A 19,240-nucleotide genomic window follows, 5' to 3' on the forward strand; every position below is an offset into this window, starting at 1 on the left:
GAGGGTATGCTCTGCCTTGAGGACTGTCTCAGATGATGCAGCATTCGTCATCTCTGGAATGATGCCGATTGACATCTTGGCAGATGAGATGGCGAATATATACAATGCAAAGCCAACCTCTTCCTCATCGCGGACGAAGAACGCTGAGAGGGAGAGATCCATAAATAGATGGCAAGAGCGGTGGGAACGCTCGGGAAAGGGCCGGTGGACGCACAGGCTCATTCCTGCCATCAAGGAGTGGTTGGAGAGACGACACGGTGAGATTAATTATAATCTCACCCAGTTTCACGGGACACGGAGGATATCTCCAATACCTTCACAGGTTTAAATTGGGGACCTCACCCGATTGTCCAAATTGCAATGGAGTCCCAGAGGACCCAGAGCATGTATTCTTCCACTGTCCGAGATTTGTGGAAGAAAGGAAGAATCTAGAGGAGACTCTAGGAGAGGTGCTGGTACCAGAAAATCTGGTACCGAAAATGCTAGCACATCAAGAGAATTTAGATGCGGTGAACTCCATGATCGCATCTATTCAAGATAAATTGCGAAAGGCAGAGGAAAGGAGAAAAGCGCGGTCACGTGCGCCGCGTATAGAAGAAAGGTGACAAAGCTAGAGTGAGCTGACTCCGCCCCGTGATGTAATACCTTATGGTGGTTCCGCGGGGCAGGGAGGGAGTCGGGGGTGGTTTTAGTGGGTAAAAATCCCACACGCTGGTGTGTCCAGACCAGTGTCTTTTTGAAGATTTCCACCTCCTCAACAAAAAAAAAAAAAAAAAAAAAGGTGTGAGGTGAGTGACCCAGTTTTGTGTTCGATGTTGATCCCTTTCCCTAATCCTCCCGAATTTCCTAAAATTACTAACCCTACTGATGTCCTACTGGGGTGTCTACTCCTCCTCCCTAACTTATCCACATACATGCTTCCAATATCGTGTTACTGATGACTGTATAAAAGAATCCCCCCTTACACTTGAGTGTTGTGCAGTGGGGGTGGGGCTGCTGCATTGTATGGCAGATATGATTACCTAGCTATTCCCTTAAATACCTTCTTTGGTATTTTGTCTTTTTATCCCACACGTTTTTTAGTAAGATAGAGTACTACCACCATTACTCTTCTTGCATTTTGTTTTTTGGCTGATCATCAATCTGTTATTGATAATCTGCCATTTTTTCTGCTCTTCATCATAATTGTATTACTTATGTCCGAAGTAGTTTTTACTATGCCTTTTTCTTTGGTATAGTTTCCTTCCTTTTTTCAATTGTCTTGTGGGGTTGTCCGTCCATCTCCAAGTCGGAGTCCGGAAATTTATAAATATTTTACCAGGACATAGTTGTATGATGTTTTTTACCCTTACGGTTGATGAGAGCATCTTGTTGAGTTGTTAGTTGGGACATGTTCCCCCTGGGGTACTCCAATATAATACCGAGAGTACAATTTCTCCTTTTTAACTTCCTCCATGGCAATGACCTTCATCATTGTAGCATGATAGATCCTGGTCACACTAGCCATATGCCTGTTCTTCTTACTAATTTTGCTTAAACGGCAATCTTACGTTTTTCTTCTTGTTGAGAATTCGCTGATAATCATGGTAAAGGTTTTTTGCGGGTTGTGAGTTGGAGACTCGGTGTTGATTCTTTTTCTAAGTTCTAACACTGTTCTTTCCACTCATAGCATTGGGACCTTAATCATGAAGTCATCAGGCGCAGAGATGCTGATGTCCTACTGGGGTGTCTACTCCTCCGCCCTAATTTATCTAGAGTCGTGGGCCTTACAGACTATGTAAGGCAGTCCTTCTGAAAGCAGTTGGGCACCTAAACTCTTAAGATTTTCCAAAATCTTATTCAGATGACGTCTGTGGATCCTCTTGTAATCTCCTTGAACCTTTTTAAGTGTTCAAGGGATCTCTTTGAGTTTTCCTCTTTATGTTGTTTGTTGGCTTTTGGTAACTCCATTTAATCCCTTAACATCGGGCTCCCTCTAGTAAGATGTAGTTGTTCCTCAACACTGGACTCTCTTACTATGTCCAGATGACAGGGATGTTTGCTCCCATGCGTAGTAGTCTCAGTCACCTACTGTGCAATTACACTCTACAATATGAATATCTGGTAGTAATATGGTAAACCAGATACGCATTAAAGATTGCTACACCAGCCTTACGGCAGATAAGGATAGCAACAAATGATAGAATGAGCCTTTAGCCAGAACGCAACAGAAAAGTGCTTGTTTGACGACGGGGACTTGGTACTGTGAGTGAGCAGGACCCTGTCTTAGAGTAACAGCTGTTGTAGTTCGTGGAAATCTCAAAACGAGAACACTCAATAAGAGAATGGTCATCGGCGGATAGTCGCGGAACAAGACAACTTGCAATGTAGAATGCAAGTTGTTGACCACAAAAACCAAAAAAAGCGGCTCCTCTTGAACATGACCAGTCGTTGTTGTTGCTTTTTTTGTCGTCCAGCGATCTGTTTTCAATGCATCCTTGTTCGATTTTGTTACTGGTGTTCTTGGTAGAGTCGTACTTCTCCTGAACAATTCCTTTTGCAAATCTAAAATACTTGTAGCATTAGATGCCACGGTGTCTAAGTTGTCCACCACCGAGGTACTGCGGTCGAGGGATATCGACGACCGGGAACCTGCTTGCTCATTCCCAAAAGCCGCCGATATTGGGGTTCCGAACCCCTGCATGTTCTGGGTATCCTTCCCATAGCTATTTTGGTCCGCGCACCAGAGATGAGCAAACACTAGTCCATGCAAAGTCACAAAAGAAAAGTGCATGAACACATATTTACACATCAATAGGTATGCCCCAATCCGCCAGCTGGGGTCGCACCTGATGGGAGATCTAGCCACTCCTCACAGATCTGTCTGTCTGTCAAACCCGATTTATTCGGAAATGGCTAGACCGGTTGTCACGAAAATTGGTAAGAGCGTGTGATCTGTTGTTCCCTTTACATGCAGCAAGCGTTCAATTTAAGGGGAGATAAATAGAGGGTGCAACTCTTTTTTTCATAAAATGTGGTTCAATTAGTACTTTTCAAAACTGGTTCGCCATCGCTCCGTCTTAGGCAGGGTCTGCCTCGTCTTCTTTTTCTACCATAGATATGGCCCTTATAGACTTTCTGGGCTGGATTATCCTCATCCATACAGATTAAGTGAACTGCCCACCGCAGCCTGTAGAGCCAGATTTTATCCACAACCATCCAACAATCGAAGTGACGACCGGGTTGTTTCTAGATGGAGGTGGATTTAATTTTCGTGGGGCAGTTTATCAAACTGAATCTCATCGACTTTAAGGAGGTATGTGTTTCTGCGTCTAGCAGAATTGACGGCATCAGAAGCCAAGATGATGGCCAGCTAGTGTAGGCGAAGGTTTTAATTTTTTTTGGTACTCGCTTCTGCAGTTGAGAGATGAAGTTTTGCACGTTAACACCTGTAAAGTGAGTGTATCTTCTCCGGACATTAGGGAAAAGTCAAGTATGGATTGGCCTTGAAGTCTTGTGGGTGTGTCGGGCAGAATCATCTCAAGCTGGTTTAATGGGTTTTGGTTGTGGATCCATTTCTCTAAGGTAACCCCATTTCGATTTTTTGTCAAACCGCCACAGGAAGTGTGCTTCGAGTTGAAGTCGCCACCAAAAAATAGGTACTTAGATTTTGACTGGAGATCGCTCAAGACTTGTAAGTCTTCGCCCAGTTGCTCGGTTGCATTTGATTTAGACTCCAGCTATTAGGACGCGTCTACTGTCAGTGGTTTTAACTAAATCTGCTGGCGCGAAACAGGTTTGCAGGTTTTTGAGGGTAACGTCCTCAAAATCATAGTCTTTTCTGACTAAAAGGGCGGTACCGCAGTTGGTGTCGTTCCAGATAATGTCATAAGTCCGCTCTCAGAGAATCTACCAACTCTTGTGCGGTGAATGCTGGCCGTGTGAAACCAAGGACGCGGAGTTAAATGTCATGTGAAACTCCATAGGCTCATTATCAGTTGGATAGCAACAAATTGTCGCTGTTCGTTAGTTTGGGCCGAAACGAGAGTTTCGACTAAGTTTCTGAAGGCCAACCTGTTGTCTTGAGGAACTTGAGGGGCTGCAGTTCTAGGAAGAGTATTCCTAGCTACTTGAGCGTAAGATACGCCTGATTGGGCCAAGTTTTGTGAAGCTTAAGGGGCTGCAGCTGTAGGAAGAGTATTCCTAGCTACTTGGGCGTAAGAACGCCCGCTTTGTGACATCTGAGTCACCGCCTGTTTGGTTCTCATAGCAGTAGCATCCTTTTTAATTCTGCCAGTTTGCTTTCTGCCAACCATGCCCTTGTATGCCGGACATCCGCGTTAGTTGACTGGATGCAAGGTCTAGCCGCAATTGCAGCAAGTTTGTGTCTGCCGCGGGTCTTGGGCAGTCCTCTCGCACATGAGTTTTTGTGCACTTAACGCACCTGTGCACGATGGAGCAATTGGGGGCGATGCGTCCAAAGTTTTGGCAGTTGTAGTACTGCACTTCCTTGATAGGCTTGACTTTGTCAAGCGAAATTTTTTGGAGTACCTACTTCATCTTAAATGCTTCATTGAACTCTTGAGAGAGCTCGAAGGTAGCATTGGGTTCTGGCTATGGGCTCGCATGACCAGGTTCGACACGCATTTGACCTTCAAGTGCGGATACTCTTCATTGAGCTCTGACATTTTGTCAACTGGGTCTATCTCTCTATGGAGACGGCGGATTACTAAGGACTGAGTCATTAAGGCTGGTGGGGTGCTAGTTGTAGCATGTAACCCCTTTTCTTTAATATGGTTGAAGATAGCCGCATGATCTTCGATGCTCTGCGCAAAGATGAGGGCCCTATCGGCCCTCGTACTCTTTAGGGTAGCTTTCAACCCTTTTTCTTTTTCTGTAGTTTGAGATAAGATGCATATTTATATTTTTTCTGCTATTACTCGAAAAGAATGCCAGGCAAGCATTGCAAACAGGCATACCCAAATGTTCCACAGCTTTTTCTGGAAGGTGTTTTTTTGTTTCTCCTCTTGCGTCATTACTGCTAATTCCGCGCTGTGTATCTTTCTTTGATCTAATTACGTCATTCAGTTGCGGAAATGCAAGTAAAAGATGGAGAGCTGCCTGGAAATTAACATGACTACGAAAAACAACATTTTTGTAACCCTATTCCACTATGATGCTAAATTTAACTAACTTATGGACTTCCTTAAGGGGTGGGTTTTGAAAATTGGGATGAGGGGTAGTTTTCGGTGTAGAAGACTACTCTACCGTCGGGGTCGAAAAGGAGGTTTCGGGTCTGGAGCGATAGGAGAATTTGAGGGAACAGATGAGTTCGCGGAAGATCCTTTTCGACGATCTCAATCTGGATGGCCTAGGAGATAAGGGGATTAGGATGGGATAGACATTTATTGAGAAATTTGAGGGCTAGGATAGCGTCGATGCCGGGCGTTTGGCAGGAGTGGTAGAGGATCTGGTTGGTCTTCGTTTTTGTAAATGTCGGAACAGTGGCCAAGGATTCTGCGCTCTTTAAGTCGGTGTCGATCGATTTGGGTAGGGGAACTGTCAGACCAAAAGATGAAGCCGAAAATAAGGGGAGGACTGTTTGTAGCAAAACAGCTTGACGTTCGGAGGTGCTGCTGTATTTCCTGACTGGGTGAAGGGATTTGAAGACACCAGTTGCACGGCTTAGTGTCTTCGTGACATGTGGACGGTGGGATAAACGGGAATTCATGATTCATGTCCATTGTCGGAAGGTTTTCACAGTATTGAAGAGCTTTCAATCGGCGTGTTGTTGGTTTCAAGAACTGATTCCTGGGAATAAAACCACCAAAATTTCCGAACACTGTCAATGTTTGCGGTGATAAATTTTCTGTGGGGCCCATTCTGAAGTTTTGGGTGTTAAAAGAGCTAATCTAAGTATTAAAACATTGAGCATCTTGAGCTTAATGTCTTTCCTACGTAGGACTAATCTCTCTATATATGTAATCAAACTTTTATTACAGATAAGTAGTTGCTGGATGGTAACGATCCTTGTTTATTTCCCAGCAAAGTCGATTCACACGTTCCAGTTGGTAGTTCTGGATAACCACCAGTCTAGTAGTGAAAAGTGCGAAATGCGCGTTGCCCCAGTGGAGACGGGGACTAGTGGTGTTAGAGAGAGTAGCAACGTGGAAAGCAATAGCTTTGACGGCCAAAAAGGAGAGACACCATTTAGCTCGAGGTAGAAAAAGGGCCACTAGAAAGGGTGGCATTCAGGCGGAAACGTAAATAATCTCAACTGAGAGGATGAACCTCACCCGAAAGACAGAAGAAGGAAAGCTACTCAAAAACTGAAGAGTAGTCTAATGAAAAATGAAGGCTGCTACTACCGCCCAGCGAAATATATCTCTATGGACGTTAAAAATGGCATAATTGTGGTAGAGGAACTCCTGGATCTTATTATATACTAGTGAAACTCCTAGAGAGTTAGTGGAACTCCTGGACCTTATTAAATTCTAGTGATACCCCCGGAAGACTGCTAAAGAAGTGCTGAGGGAATGGCGCATCGCTAAGGCAGCTCTTAGCTCCGCAAAAAGCGGTGTTCTCAACAGTGTAGATTTGCTGCCAATGATATAGTAAAAAGAATTTTGTGAGGTGATAACCAAAAGCGTCGAAAACGGCGAAAATACTGGAACAACAATGTAAGTTAACTAACCACCGCAGTAACTCAGTAACAACAACAGCATCAGTGCCAAAGAAAAAGGTTCAATAAACCAGGTTTTCTCATTAAGCAAAACAAAGAAAGATTTTCCGTTGAAGTTCTTCGATAAATTCGCAAACAAAAAGAGGATGCGATAGACGTCAAATCTATCCAACGGGGTTAGTTAGTTAGTTTAGTTAAATGGGGGGGGAGCCGCAGCTCCGAGCACTCAGGCCATTATTAGGCCCATTGTACTATCCCCGTAAGTTGCCTATTCAATTGCTTCCCGCCTACGATGTTCGCAGGCTTTAGCGAATCTGAGAACATTCTCAAGAGGCAGAGAGTGTGCAGATTCTTCATTGAAGAAAACCTTGCCAAGGTGTCTTCGTCTGAGATCTGAGGATGCCGGGCAGCTGCATAAAAAGTGCAGGGCAGTCTCCTCCTCCTCCTCACATTGGCTGCACACAGCCGAAACCACTACCCCAATCTTTTCCATATGGTAGTTTAAGGGGCAGTGTCCCGTCAAAAGCCCTACTAGGGTTTTCATGTCCCACTTCTTAAGGGACAACAAAAATGCCGCTCTAGTGGCCCTAGGCTCCTTCACAAGGATTTTCGCTTGCCGGCAAGAGTCCAAATTTCTCCACTCGGTTGCGTGAATCCTTGCAATTTCACCCTTCAGAGTAGACTTGACAGTAGATGGTCGGATTCCAAGAGCTGGTTCTGGGCCCACCATTGTGGATCCAGACCCTCGGCGAGCCAGTCTCCAACGGGGTAGAACCAATGGTATACTTGTCCAAGCTTAGCAAGAGGAATACGATCTGCAGAATCCAGAATATTCTAGACACAAACGCAGTCGTTTCCAGCCTAGAACCGATGTGCAACCTCGAAATAAGGGATCCAGACTGTCCCACCAACTAGCAAGAGGTGAAAATACTCGGGGTTCTTCAAAGGGCAGGAAAGAAGCGAAGACTTGCGCGTCGAAGAAACAGTTGTAAAAAATTAAGAACCAGATACCATGATCCACATCTTGCAAGGGAACATGCATAGGAGCGCAATTACTCACGATTTGGTGCGGTAAATAATACAAGAAGGAGAGAATTCACTCTCGGAGTTATATCTGGCACTGATGTCATCTGGGTGAGAAAAACGGTCAACTTGCGAATTCGAGGTCATGCCCGAGGAGGTGGTTTCGTTGTGCCGCAGTGACTTTTTTCAACGTTAACCTTGGTATAAGGAAGTCTATGTCCACTTTTCGGAGTAGGCTCGGCGCCTTGGATACACAGACACGGTAGGGAAAGCTGGAGATGACTTTTACGCCAGAACCTTCGCATGGTTCAATCAGATTCTCGGGGCATATACTTTTTGGAGGTGGCCCTTGGATAACACTTATTGTCGGTAGCGCTTCTATATTGTGACGTCCTGGTTATGAGGGCACTATCCCTGACGTACTCTTCGCTACAGATTGCTTAATGTCAGCGATACAACGATTAACAAACGGCTCCTCCCAATGTTCTGACGTCCGACACCAGGTAAAACATCGGGAAAAACGACAATGGCAAATTTGCCGAAACTCTCTCAAGAGTGTTATCATCATCATCAACGGCGCAACAACCGGTATCCGGTCTAGGCCTGCCTTAATAGGGAACTCCAAACATCCCGGTTTTGCGCCGAGGTCCACCAATTCGATATCCCTAAAAGCTGTCTGGCGTCCTGGCCCACGCCATCGCTCCATCTTAGGCAGGGTCTGCCTCGTCTTCTTTTTCTACCAAAGATATTGCCCTTATAGACTTTCCGGGTGGGATCATCTTCATCCATACGGATTAAGTGACCCGCCCACCGTAACCTATTGAGCCGGATTTTATCCACAACCGGACGGTCATGGTATCGCTCATAGATTTCGTCAAAAGTGTTAACGAGCCACAAAACCCGGACACAGACAAAAGGACTGCAATGAATTGTTCGTTAACTGAGCAATGAATCTTATTGCCGCAGCTTACAATGTATCGACGTCCAAAAGGAGACTCCGTCAAGGGAAGTTACATGTGTGCTGGTGGATAGTTGAAATTACAAGTTTACGAATGAACTGTCCCAGACCACTTCGGATTACACAGTGTGCAAGAGGCAATGAAGAGGTAAAACTTAGCTCCGCAAAATACAAGAGAGCGAACGAGCCTGCGATGAAATTAACAGAGGAAAAGCACGCAAGAACTAGTTAGGGACATTAGGGATCCATCCATGTCACGCCTTATTTTCGGCGACATCCTTGCCTTACCGTAGAATACGATAGTCTCGCGTTTCTGTGGGTTTAGGGAGAGTTTCTAGTGGGTGAAGTGCCGGTAGAGCTCTTCCAAATGGGAATTCAGGCTTGCTTCACTGGCCAGGATGTTTTTGGTGGAGGTGTAAAGGATGGGTCATCCGTGTATTGGACGATTCGGATTGAGTTTGGGTGTGAGGTCGGTTTGGGTAAGTGGCATACGAAGTCGAAAGCTTCCTTCATGTCGAGGAAACTGGCCATGGTCGCCGCGTTCCGGTTGAGACCCAGGAGGAATGCATGCTCAACCGAGTATTTGGGTCGGTTGGTGAATTTAAAATCAGGGACTCAATGATTGACTCCCGAAGATCTTGGGGAAGGATGAAAGGATCGAGATAGGCCTGTAGCTATCAGGATTTAAAGGATTCTGGTTCTTTTTTGGGATAGGAACTATCCAAACACTCTTGCAATCTGTGAGGAAGGGGGGTGAGGAAGGGGGGGGGGGGGGGGGGTGGGAAGTGAGCATTCATCAGGCAATGGTTAATGATGGAAGACATGATGGGAGCAATGTTGGGAGCGCATTTCTTTAGAGGATTTTATCAAGTCCAACCGATTTTTTTTTGTTTTTTGAGGTGACGATGGACGCCCTGATGGAGTCTGGATATTTTCACGGAGATTTGGGTCGTCGAGAACTTGAGTGAAGGGATTTTGCACGGGTTCAGGAATGTGGGAGGGAACACGGGAAAAGAGTTGGGAGATATTTCCGCTTACCTCGTTATCGAAACGTGGTTCACGGAAGTGGAGGGTGTAGTGGTGTGCTTAGAAGAAGTAATCAGCGAGGACGTTCACCTTTTCTCTGTTGGGAAGATTGTTTGGGGTAGAATCACCTTTTGTTGGATCGATTTGCTAAACACGGGCAGGTTTGCCTGAGTTTCCTATATGTACCAGGGTCCAGTTTGGTGTTAGCAATTCGGTTGTGGAGATATTAGGTGTAGAGGGTGAGAACTTTTTCTCGGATGCACCTGTCCAGTTCGCGGATTTCAGAAGCAAGGTGAGAGGTTTGCTGATCCCCGTTCTGGTTCGACGGTGCATCGAACAAGGACGGGTGTTTGGCGTTGAGGTCTCCACCAATAATTAAAGACCATTGTTTTCCACGAGGCCGAGGTTGAGAAGCGTAGACGGACTTTGCGGACGTGCAACCCGATTATCTTAAGGTCCATTAATGAATGCCAAGATACCGACCATTGAGTTGAACATCTGCAAGAATTCTTGCGATTTCCTGGCGAACTCAAGGAAATCTGCATTGGAGATGGTGGTGGGGTAGTTTATACGGTTAGGTACATGAGGAGAGGTTCCGCTTCGTGCGGCGCCTGCGAGAGACACAGATGGACAGGTGAAGGTGGGATTTTTAATTGGGCGACCAGAGAGACGGGTGGCAATTGTGGGGTGAGGGTAGGTGCGAGGCGCACTTTTTTCTCCGTTTCTCCTTGCCACTACCTGGACAAACCGAGGGCATTTCCTGTAATTTGCGGTGTGGTCGTTTTCCCCGCAGTTAACGCAGTCAGGTGCCTTTTCAACCATTTTGACGCATTCGCCTGGACCATGTAGCGTGCCCAATGCGTTGGCAATTTTTACATTGCAGCGCTTGCTTGCTCTTAATCTGCTCGAAGCGGACGATCATGTGCTGCATTGCTTTGACGTGTTCTTCACTGAAAGTCGCGTCAACAGTGACCAACCACAGGTCGAGGTTGATATTGGTGTTCTTTGTCCAGGTCGTGGCAAAAGGTTTAGCGCTCAAGGTGCTGGAGACTCCCTGAGCCTTTAATTCGTCGACGATCTCCTAAGGAGAGAACGTCACATCCAAACTTCGGAAAATGAGGCCAATGGTCTTCTGGGACGGGAAAATGTACGTGAAGAACTTATTATGGTTCTCCACAAGGATCTGCTTGGCGGTGGAGTAAACTTCCGGCGTTTATGTTAAGATTTGGTGTGACCTGCCTGATTTTTTTATCAGGTAGTTGTTATGGAGGGCGTTAGGGAGTTATTTTCTGCGACCACGAATGGAGGAATCTTTCGACTTACCTACTGTTTATTTGATGGCGCTGCGTTGTTGGTCGAAACGGTTGTTTACCTCAGTTGACGAGGCTGCTCAAGTGAAGGTCGAGCTGGCAGGACACAGCTTTTTCGCGACTGCTCGACGTGGACGGTTGTGTCCATTTCCTCGTTTTGCTTAGTCGGCATGGGAGTCCGAAAGTACGTGTGATCGTGGCCTCTAGCGACACGATCACTGCAGTTAGTTCCTTTATCCGGTCTTCTCACCGGCGGTTATTGTCGGGGCTTTCCTCGGGTTTCTTCATCAACTTTTTATTCTCCTTTCGGATTCGCGGATCACACCAACCAAAATGAAGCTTCTGACCGTGTTGTCAGAACCGGACTGTGAGTCGGCCTCATAGCCACCTGAGAGCATGGTCTCGGACGCCACATCTCCGCCACCGTCAGGGCCTTCCGGTTGAAGTTCAGCGATCGGGCAGGCGGCCGCCTTTCGACGCTTTTACCGTGTCAGCTTCTCAAATCAGGGCCACTTTCGTGGACACGTCTGGCCCGTTCATGTATTGGTCTCGCAAGTCCTGATCCAACACTGATGAAGGGAACAAATGATTCCCGAAATATCGGTATTTGCAGGACCATCTATTGATAGTTCACTATACTGTCCTCCCCTAAATTTCGTACACTATTCTTTTTAACGTCAATTAATTTCACGTAATTCCTTCTCTTACAGATCAAAATAAGAATCAATGTTACTCCCCACAACCTCCAAACGACCAAGAGGCGTACCAAATGAAAATCAGGATTTTGAGAACAGAACGATCGTTTCCGCAGGATTGAAGTATACCCTGCACGGAATTGAATACCAGACAATAATTCTTAGTCAGTGTTTTTGGCGAGTGGTAGACAACAAAGTGGACGATTTTCTGATAGCAACTGAGTTACCTGAAGCTGAAAAATTTGACGATGTCGTTGTTAGATACAAAAAGGATGGAGAAGTAATAGCTCGTCTTCTACAAGTGAAACACAAACAATCGAGTAGAAGACATAACGATAATGAAGGAATTAAACTCAACGACTTACTCACTGCGAATCAAACAAATAAATATTCTATCCTGAAATATTTCCGGTCATTTCAGGGAATCCACACCCAATACTTATCCAACTCCCCAACTTCCGGTATTTTCGCGGACTGTACCATTCAGGATTTGGTACTTCTAACAAATGATGATATTGATGAAGAAGTTGTCGCGGAGTGTTTAGAAATTGATAGGGAAAACCCAGTAGAGGATGATATTCTTCTAAAAATTAATGACCCCAATGCCAGAAAATACAGAATCAGGACTACAGACAACCAGTTGACGCGCCGATTAGAGTCTTTTCTGCTGACTGAGTCAGATTTTCCAAAGCTGGTCAACGTCCTTGCTGACTTTGTACTAGGTAAAACAAAATTAAGTCTGCAGGTGAAAGTTTGCAAGGATTATTTATATCCTTTGGTGAAATATGTCTTGGAATTTGAGACGGGATTTAGCTGCTTCGTGATGCTTTCGGAAAATTTCAAGGAAAAAGACAGAAAGCGACCAGATGAAGTCAACATATTAAGAGCAGCATTGGCCCGGGAGATAGCATTTCGCGAGGTGGTGTTTGACATACGAATTTCGAAATCTCGCAAAACTGGCACAACAAGCACAAGCGGCCAACCTAGAAAAAGGAAACTTCCTCCTCCAGATTGTGTACAGACTAACAATTTGAATGAGTTAGCAGACCGATTTGCAAAGGCTCTTCGACCCCCTGGAGACGTAAATAGCCGTGCTCTGCCAGAAGAGTTTTGTGTACGCAATGCAATTGCTAGGGAAATTGTTGACTGTGGCGAAAAAACATTTCGAGAGAAATTCATAAACGGAGATAAGACCTTAACGCTGCAAGCACAAATTTTCCGAACTATTCTCATTGAAAAAGTGATAGACGACTCAGTGGCCGAATTTGAATTTCAAGCGTTAGCATCAGGAACTTTCGAAACAACGAAAGGCTTTGGCACTCGATTTATACCCCATAACGAACCACAAATTGAAGAGCCGATTGAATTTGCAAAGGAAATCGCAGATCTTATAACAAACTGTGAAGACGATGAGCGAACTATTAAAATCACTGAAAAGTCCAGGAGCGAGAAATTTATACGGAATCTCTGTGAACTGGCCGGTCATACCATAGTGAAAGTATCTTCGTGGAATGAGTTCAGTGGGAACTTCTTAAACGGCCGCGTAATCTCAGAAGACGTCAGGAAGTTCCGTGACTCGCTGAAGGAATGTTTAGGTGAGGAAGCATTCCACACCCTCGATACCTACAAGCTGCACATTGACATCAATTCCTTCGATAGCTGCGAGGAAGCGAATTTCTTCAAAACTCTACCCACCCCACTGACCTATCAATCCATAATTGATTTTTATGACAAATTCAGATTGGTCGTAAGTTATCCTAACCAAATGAAGACTTTCGAGTTACTCAAGGACGAACTACAAATTACCCATCGGAAGTTAGATCAGGAAGCGTACCTTAGCTTATTGGTGGGAGGAGTGCGTAAGTGGATGGCGGACAACATTGGGACTTTCTATACTCCGAAAAAAGCAACAGCCTTCTTACGGGAACTCGACGAACACCTAACCTGCTACGAGATAGATGGAGTTAATCAACTGAAAAATGCCAAACTGACAATGAAGTACTCTTTCGATTGCACCCATCTCAAGGAATATCTGATAAAATTTCTATTGTCGGCAGGAACGGGGGTCCAGATATTCGGGGTCAAAAATATTAAACTTAATTTGTCCCGAATCTTAAATACGTTTTATATATTGAGAGAAAACTACTTGACACTGGAGGATCCAAAGAGGCTAGAATCTTATCTCTTCACCTACGGATATATTTATCTAGCATTCGAAGATGCTTTGAATGAGGCTTACCGTGGTACATTGTCCCAAAAGAACCAGGAGCCAACCAAATGGAGTCTGAGAATTATCGATTGCAGTAACAATGACAACCTTCAATCAAAACCTGACAATTGTAAATCGGTGTTGAGACTAATGCTCGAGAAACCGAATGGGTGTAAGGTCAGCAGAAAGATTATCTTCGTTGTTAATGCATGCGTTTTCGACGAATTTAACTCTGCTTTAGTTCAATACGCTCAGCAGGAAGCACAAGAACTCATTGAAATCAAGTCAAAGTTACTTGAAACGAAATTTTCGGAACTCGAATATGTCGCACAGAAAGCATTACTGGAAAACTCCAAAGTAACTCTCCAAGGACGAAGTGTTAAACTGGGAGATCTGATATCTTCGGATGGAGTAGATCTTGTTGATGAAGATACTTTGCTTGAGCTCGTCGCTGATCGGAATGACGAGGAATCTGAAATCCGCATCGGGGGTGGAAGGCAATTTGGTTTGTTCACCCACAATTCACATTATGTTAGCCGACGTATAAGACCCAACTTCATCGATCGGTCTCCATTTAATATTCCAACCAATATCCAGGGTGGCGTCTACTATTTCAAAAATGGCAATCAAAGCGACGTGATCGTTATCGCTGAAACGAGGGACAGCTTTTCCACTTTGAAGAACCAACAACTTGCCTCCTTTAATGGGAATGTTCACTGGCTTCAAGAACTACAAGGCGAACTCATATGGCGATACTCAAATGGATCCACTAAGATGTTATCCAGCATACCTGGACCGCAAAAAGTTAGTTGGAGTGAGAAACAATTCCTGCAGATAAATGATAACAAAATCATACTTTTATATGGCATACCTGGTGCAGGTAAATCACAGTTACTTGCCAGTTTGTCCAAGCAACTCGGCAAAGATTCGAGAACCATCTACACAGTTCGTGTCAACCTTAGCATATACTCGGATTTCTTTTACAAAAAACAACAAGAACAAAGACCGCCCCAACCCCTTAACTTCTCCGATTGCGGTGAATTTCTATTGGAAATGTTACAATCACATGAGAATACCAGGTTCAAAACTCAGTTTGAAATCAATGTTTTTCGTGGTTCCTTCAACCAACAAGGATCGGTTAAATTCCAACTGGTCGTGTTCTTAGACGGATTCGATGAAGTATGTCCCGCTTATAAGGAAATCGTTCTACACTATCTACAATACCTCAAGGACTGTCCGTGCTTGTGTAAACTTTTCATAACCACTCGACCCATCTTCCGTGCCGACCTTGAGACCGCCTTGAATACACTTGGTTACGAACTCCAAGATCTGTCGAATGAAGATCAAAGTGAACTTTTCTCGCACCTGGTAGCCGAGAAGGGACTTGAGATCGAGGAAAGTGAAGCCAAGAAGTTCCTCAAGGAAGCTAGATTGAAACTGTCTTCGAAGGATGAACAATTCACCGCCATCCCCCTTCATCTGAAAATCCTCGCAGATATTTATGCGGAAAAATCTCAGGAGAGAGAAAACCAAGTGGACTTCAGAGATTGTAATAAATCTGAAATGTTTGAAATGTACGTTAAGCAAAAGTATGAGATATTTCTGAAGGATCAAATGCGTTACAATCAAGCAAATGCAACTGCCAGGGAAGAAGCGGAAGGAGCGTATGAGACCTTCTTATCACGACATGAAAAGCTTGCACTTTGGGCACTATACAACCCAGAAGACCTCAAGCAAATTATCAAATCTTTCGAGGAATATAAAACTGAAGTTCAGAGGCTTCTGAGGAAAATTGAAGTTGGTCAATACAAATTCGGAATCGTTTTCACAGTTGTTGATGGGAAACCTCAGTTTTCACATCGTACTTTTGCCGAATATTTTTCAGCCCGGTATATTCACCGATGTATGGAGCGCTCTGCAAAAGAAGGAGGCATGGGAATTCTGAATATCATCTTAAACGCGGAGAATGGTCCTTTCTTGATGTTCCTGGACAGTATGATTCCGGAGAACAGGAACTGGGTTTGCCGTGACCAGGGATGTTCCCAGATAAGTACAGCAACAATCTCATCTACTCTTCTAAATCTGTCGCAGTGGAGTACATGGAGAGTTTTCGATTGTATCTCTGACATTTTGAAGGAAGAATCCATCCTGAAACGCCAAATATTTATTGACATCATAGAAAGATTTCCAGATGACGTCAATTACTTCATGTTGCTGGGATTCCTTCTGAAATGGGGCATCGACTTAACCTGGACAACTCCGACCGGAAAGACAATTTTACATTTGTTATCATCTGAGGCTCATCCTTGGAAGGCAAGTTCCAGACAGGGAAAACAATCACAATTCTTCTATCGATTAAACCAGAAATATGAGATTCCTCTCTGGCTGGTCAGTTCCAACAGATTCGATATGACCTTATTCCAACCAGGCTTTTCTACCCTCGACATTTTCAAAATGTTGGTGAAAAAGGGAGCAAAATGTACTGCAGATTCGGACAACCTCTCACCTTTTCATTATGCGGCAGCATCTGGAAATAAAGAAATTTGTGAAAAATCCCGACCCCAAGGTGTGGTTGCTGAAGTAAACGCGAAACGGGATGTCTATATGCAGATGTTTAGTGAGAAAACTCTTTTTGGGAAAGCGTTGAGAGCTGAACAAGAATGGAAAATGTGGTCAAAATCGGAAGAGGAAAGAAAAGCTTTTGATAAACGACGCGCGGGTGAGCGTGAAATGAAAAATTTACAATTTAGATTCAATCTTTAATATTTTATGTAAGCAACCCACGAGACGCTAGAGGACTTTGGAGAATTTGTCAATTTATATTGTATCTTGAGATGTATTACTTGAATGAAACTTACCAGTGGTTTTAAGCGAATATCGATATGAATCTGGGAGTCAACTTACTAGGTTCAGGAAAGGCTTAGTTTACGCCTGAGATGTCATCTAGCCACGTGGCTCACTAACGGGAGCACGCAGCTTCCATAAACATTATTAACTAAATTGTTAGACATTTTACTTTGGTCAGAAACAAATAAATATAAATTATCAAACATTTTAAATTTTTAGATTTTTGGAATAAATTTTAGATTATAACGTTGACTCTGTGTTTTTTTATCCCCACCTTAAGGGAGGACTGACACATGAGCAGAGACCTCTTGCTAAACCATAAGAAATAGTGTAGAGGTGAAAGCAGTGCAGGACGCCAAAAGGTGCCCCCTTTTGATGCCAGGAACTTCTAAGACCATGCAGTAAGAGTAAGGATCTTCAACGCCAGTCCATAGCAGCTGGAGACGTGCTTGAGGTCCACAAAAAATGATTTACTGAATGTTCGTAGGCTGGCTCTAGCCTAGGTCAGTCAAAATGGCTGCATTAGCCTAGGGGCTCGGATCATGATCCAGCCAGCAGTAGGCTCCCAGTATCGTCAATACTTTTGCTCGGAGTACATTGGCGATTCCTGGTATAACTCGGCTACACTGCGTCTATCCGAGAAAACTTTCGCAGCAACTCCGAAGACCATTTTTGATCTTTTGGTGAAGAATAGTATACCATATCCTTGGAACACGTGAGCAGTCCTTCACTCAGCTATGGTTAGCACAGAAAATCAAGGACAAAATTCCTCTTCAAACTCGGCTTCTTCTTTCTTCTTCTTTTTCTTCAGCCTTTGTCCCGTTCACAAGCGGGGTCGGCTCGTCGTGATCGGCTTCGCCATTTGGCTCTATCGAATGCCTGATCTGGGTGCAATCTCGAGGCTTTCAAATCGCCATCCAGCGTATCAAGCCACCGTTGCTTAGGTCTGCCTTTTGGTCGTTTACCATCGACTTCGATGTTCAGACCAATCTTGGCAAGTGAATTCTCATTTGCACGAACTGCGTGACCATACCATCGAAGACGCCTCTCTCGCAACTTTTCCACGATCGGTGGCATAATCCGTTGGGAACGCTCAGAGTTTTTTTAAATTATTTAACCCAAAAAAAAAAAACGAAATTACATGGTGTTAACCGGAACTGGAGCTTTTTAACGTCGGGACGTGTAGTGTTTTATCTGACACCAAAAAGGTTTTCATTTTTCATTACTAACTAATTTTCTAATAAAATGAACCTCAATGCAGGTGAAAATAATCCAATTTAAAAATTTTGCACTTGTCCATTGTTCCATTGAAAGACGATAAGCATTCGAGAGGCATTTGTGGCATCTCATAATGAGATCTGAGAAATTGCCAACACGAATCAAAGAAGTGTAATTTGAAGTATATATAATTTTTTTTTTTTTGTGCGTACACGGAGGTGGAAAATCTTAGAAAGACACGTCCGCCGCAGCTCCGCCGCCCGAACGGCGGAACTACAGCGGGCGCGTGTGGGATTCACACCCACTAAAAACCACCCCCGGCCTCTCCAGCCCCAGTCCCGCGGGACCACCATTGAGGTATTACTTCGCGGGATAGGTTTGCTCTTAGGCACTCATCCTTCTCCTATTTGCAGCTTTCCTCCTTCTTTGTTCCTTCAGCAACTCCTCCTGTATTTGGATAATTGCGGAGCCAACCGCAAGCCACTTCTCCTCGGACTCCAGCATCTCAGTAACCAAGCTCTCCGGGGTCCCGCTCCTGCCCAGCACCTGGTTTAAGCTCCTTCTCTCCATCGCAAATCGTGGGCAGTGAAACATCACATGCTCTGGATCCTCCGGTATGCCATCGCATCTGGGACAGTTCAGAGAATCATCCAACCCAAAGCGGTGCAGATACTGCCTGTAGCAACCACGGTGTCCCGTGAGGAACTGGGTAATGTAGTAGTTGGTCTCCCCATGTTTTCGCTCAAGCCACACCCTAATGTTGGCAATGAGCCTGTGCGTCCACCGACCTTTCGCAGACTCGTCCCATCTGCGTTGCCAGAGATCAAGCGACTCTGACCTTGCCGCATTTCTACGCTGTGCATGCCCCTCCATATGTCTTGCACTGTACAGGACACTCATTTCTTTGGCCAGAATGTCAACCGGGATTATGCCTGCCACCACCAATACTGCCTCATCTGATGTGGTTCTAAAAGCACTGCAAACCCTCAAAGCCATCCGCCGGTAAACCGAGTTCACCTGCTTCCGTCTCTGAGAGTTTGCAAGCGCCTCTGCCCACACAGGCGACGAGTAGAGCAGGATGGAGCGCACCACTCCGGCTAGGACCCAGCCCACCAATATTTGGCAACATTTTTGCAAGTGCCGTGGTGGCACTGGTTGCCTTTTGGCATGCATACCCTAAGTGTTCCCTAAAACTCAATTTGGTGTCAATTATTACCCCCAGGTATTTGATAGCCGGCTTTGATACGACCGTATGTCCACCGACCTCTACTTTTACAGTGTTATTTTTCCTGC

At 44.8% G+C, this 19,240-nt stretch overlaps 1 protein-coding gene across 3 annotated transcripts in view; it reads left to right on the forward strand.

Annotated features, from left to right (window-relative positions):
- The window catches only part of LOC119655431, a 57,248-nt gene extending 40,269 nt beyond the window's left edge, over positions 1–16,979 (forward strand). For all 3 annotated transcript variants that reach the window (XM_038061323.1, XM_038061321.1, XM_038061322.1), the window contains exon 2: positions 11,689–16,979. In XM_038061323.1, coding sequence (XP_037917251.1) covers positions 11,705–16,645 — 4,941 coding nt within the window. In that variant the 5' untranslated portion in view covers positions 11,689–11,704 and the 3' untranslated portion in view covers positions 16,646–16,979. The remainder of the gene's footprint in view (positions 1–11,688) is intronic.
- Positions 16,980–19,240: the final 2,261 nt, after the last annotated feature.

The sequence above is a fragment of the Hermetia illucens genome, chromosome 4 (genome assembly GCF_905115235.1).
Source record: "Hermetia illucens chromosome 4, iHerIll2.2.curated.20191125, whole genome shotgun sequence".
NCBI lineage: Eukaryota > Metazoa > Arthropoda > Insecta > Diptera > Stratiomyidae > Hermetia > Hermetia illucens.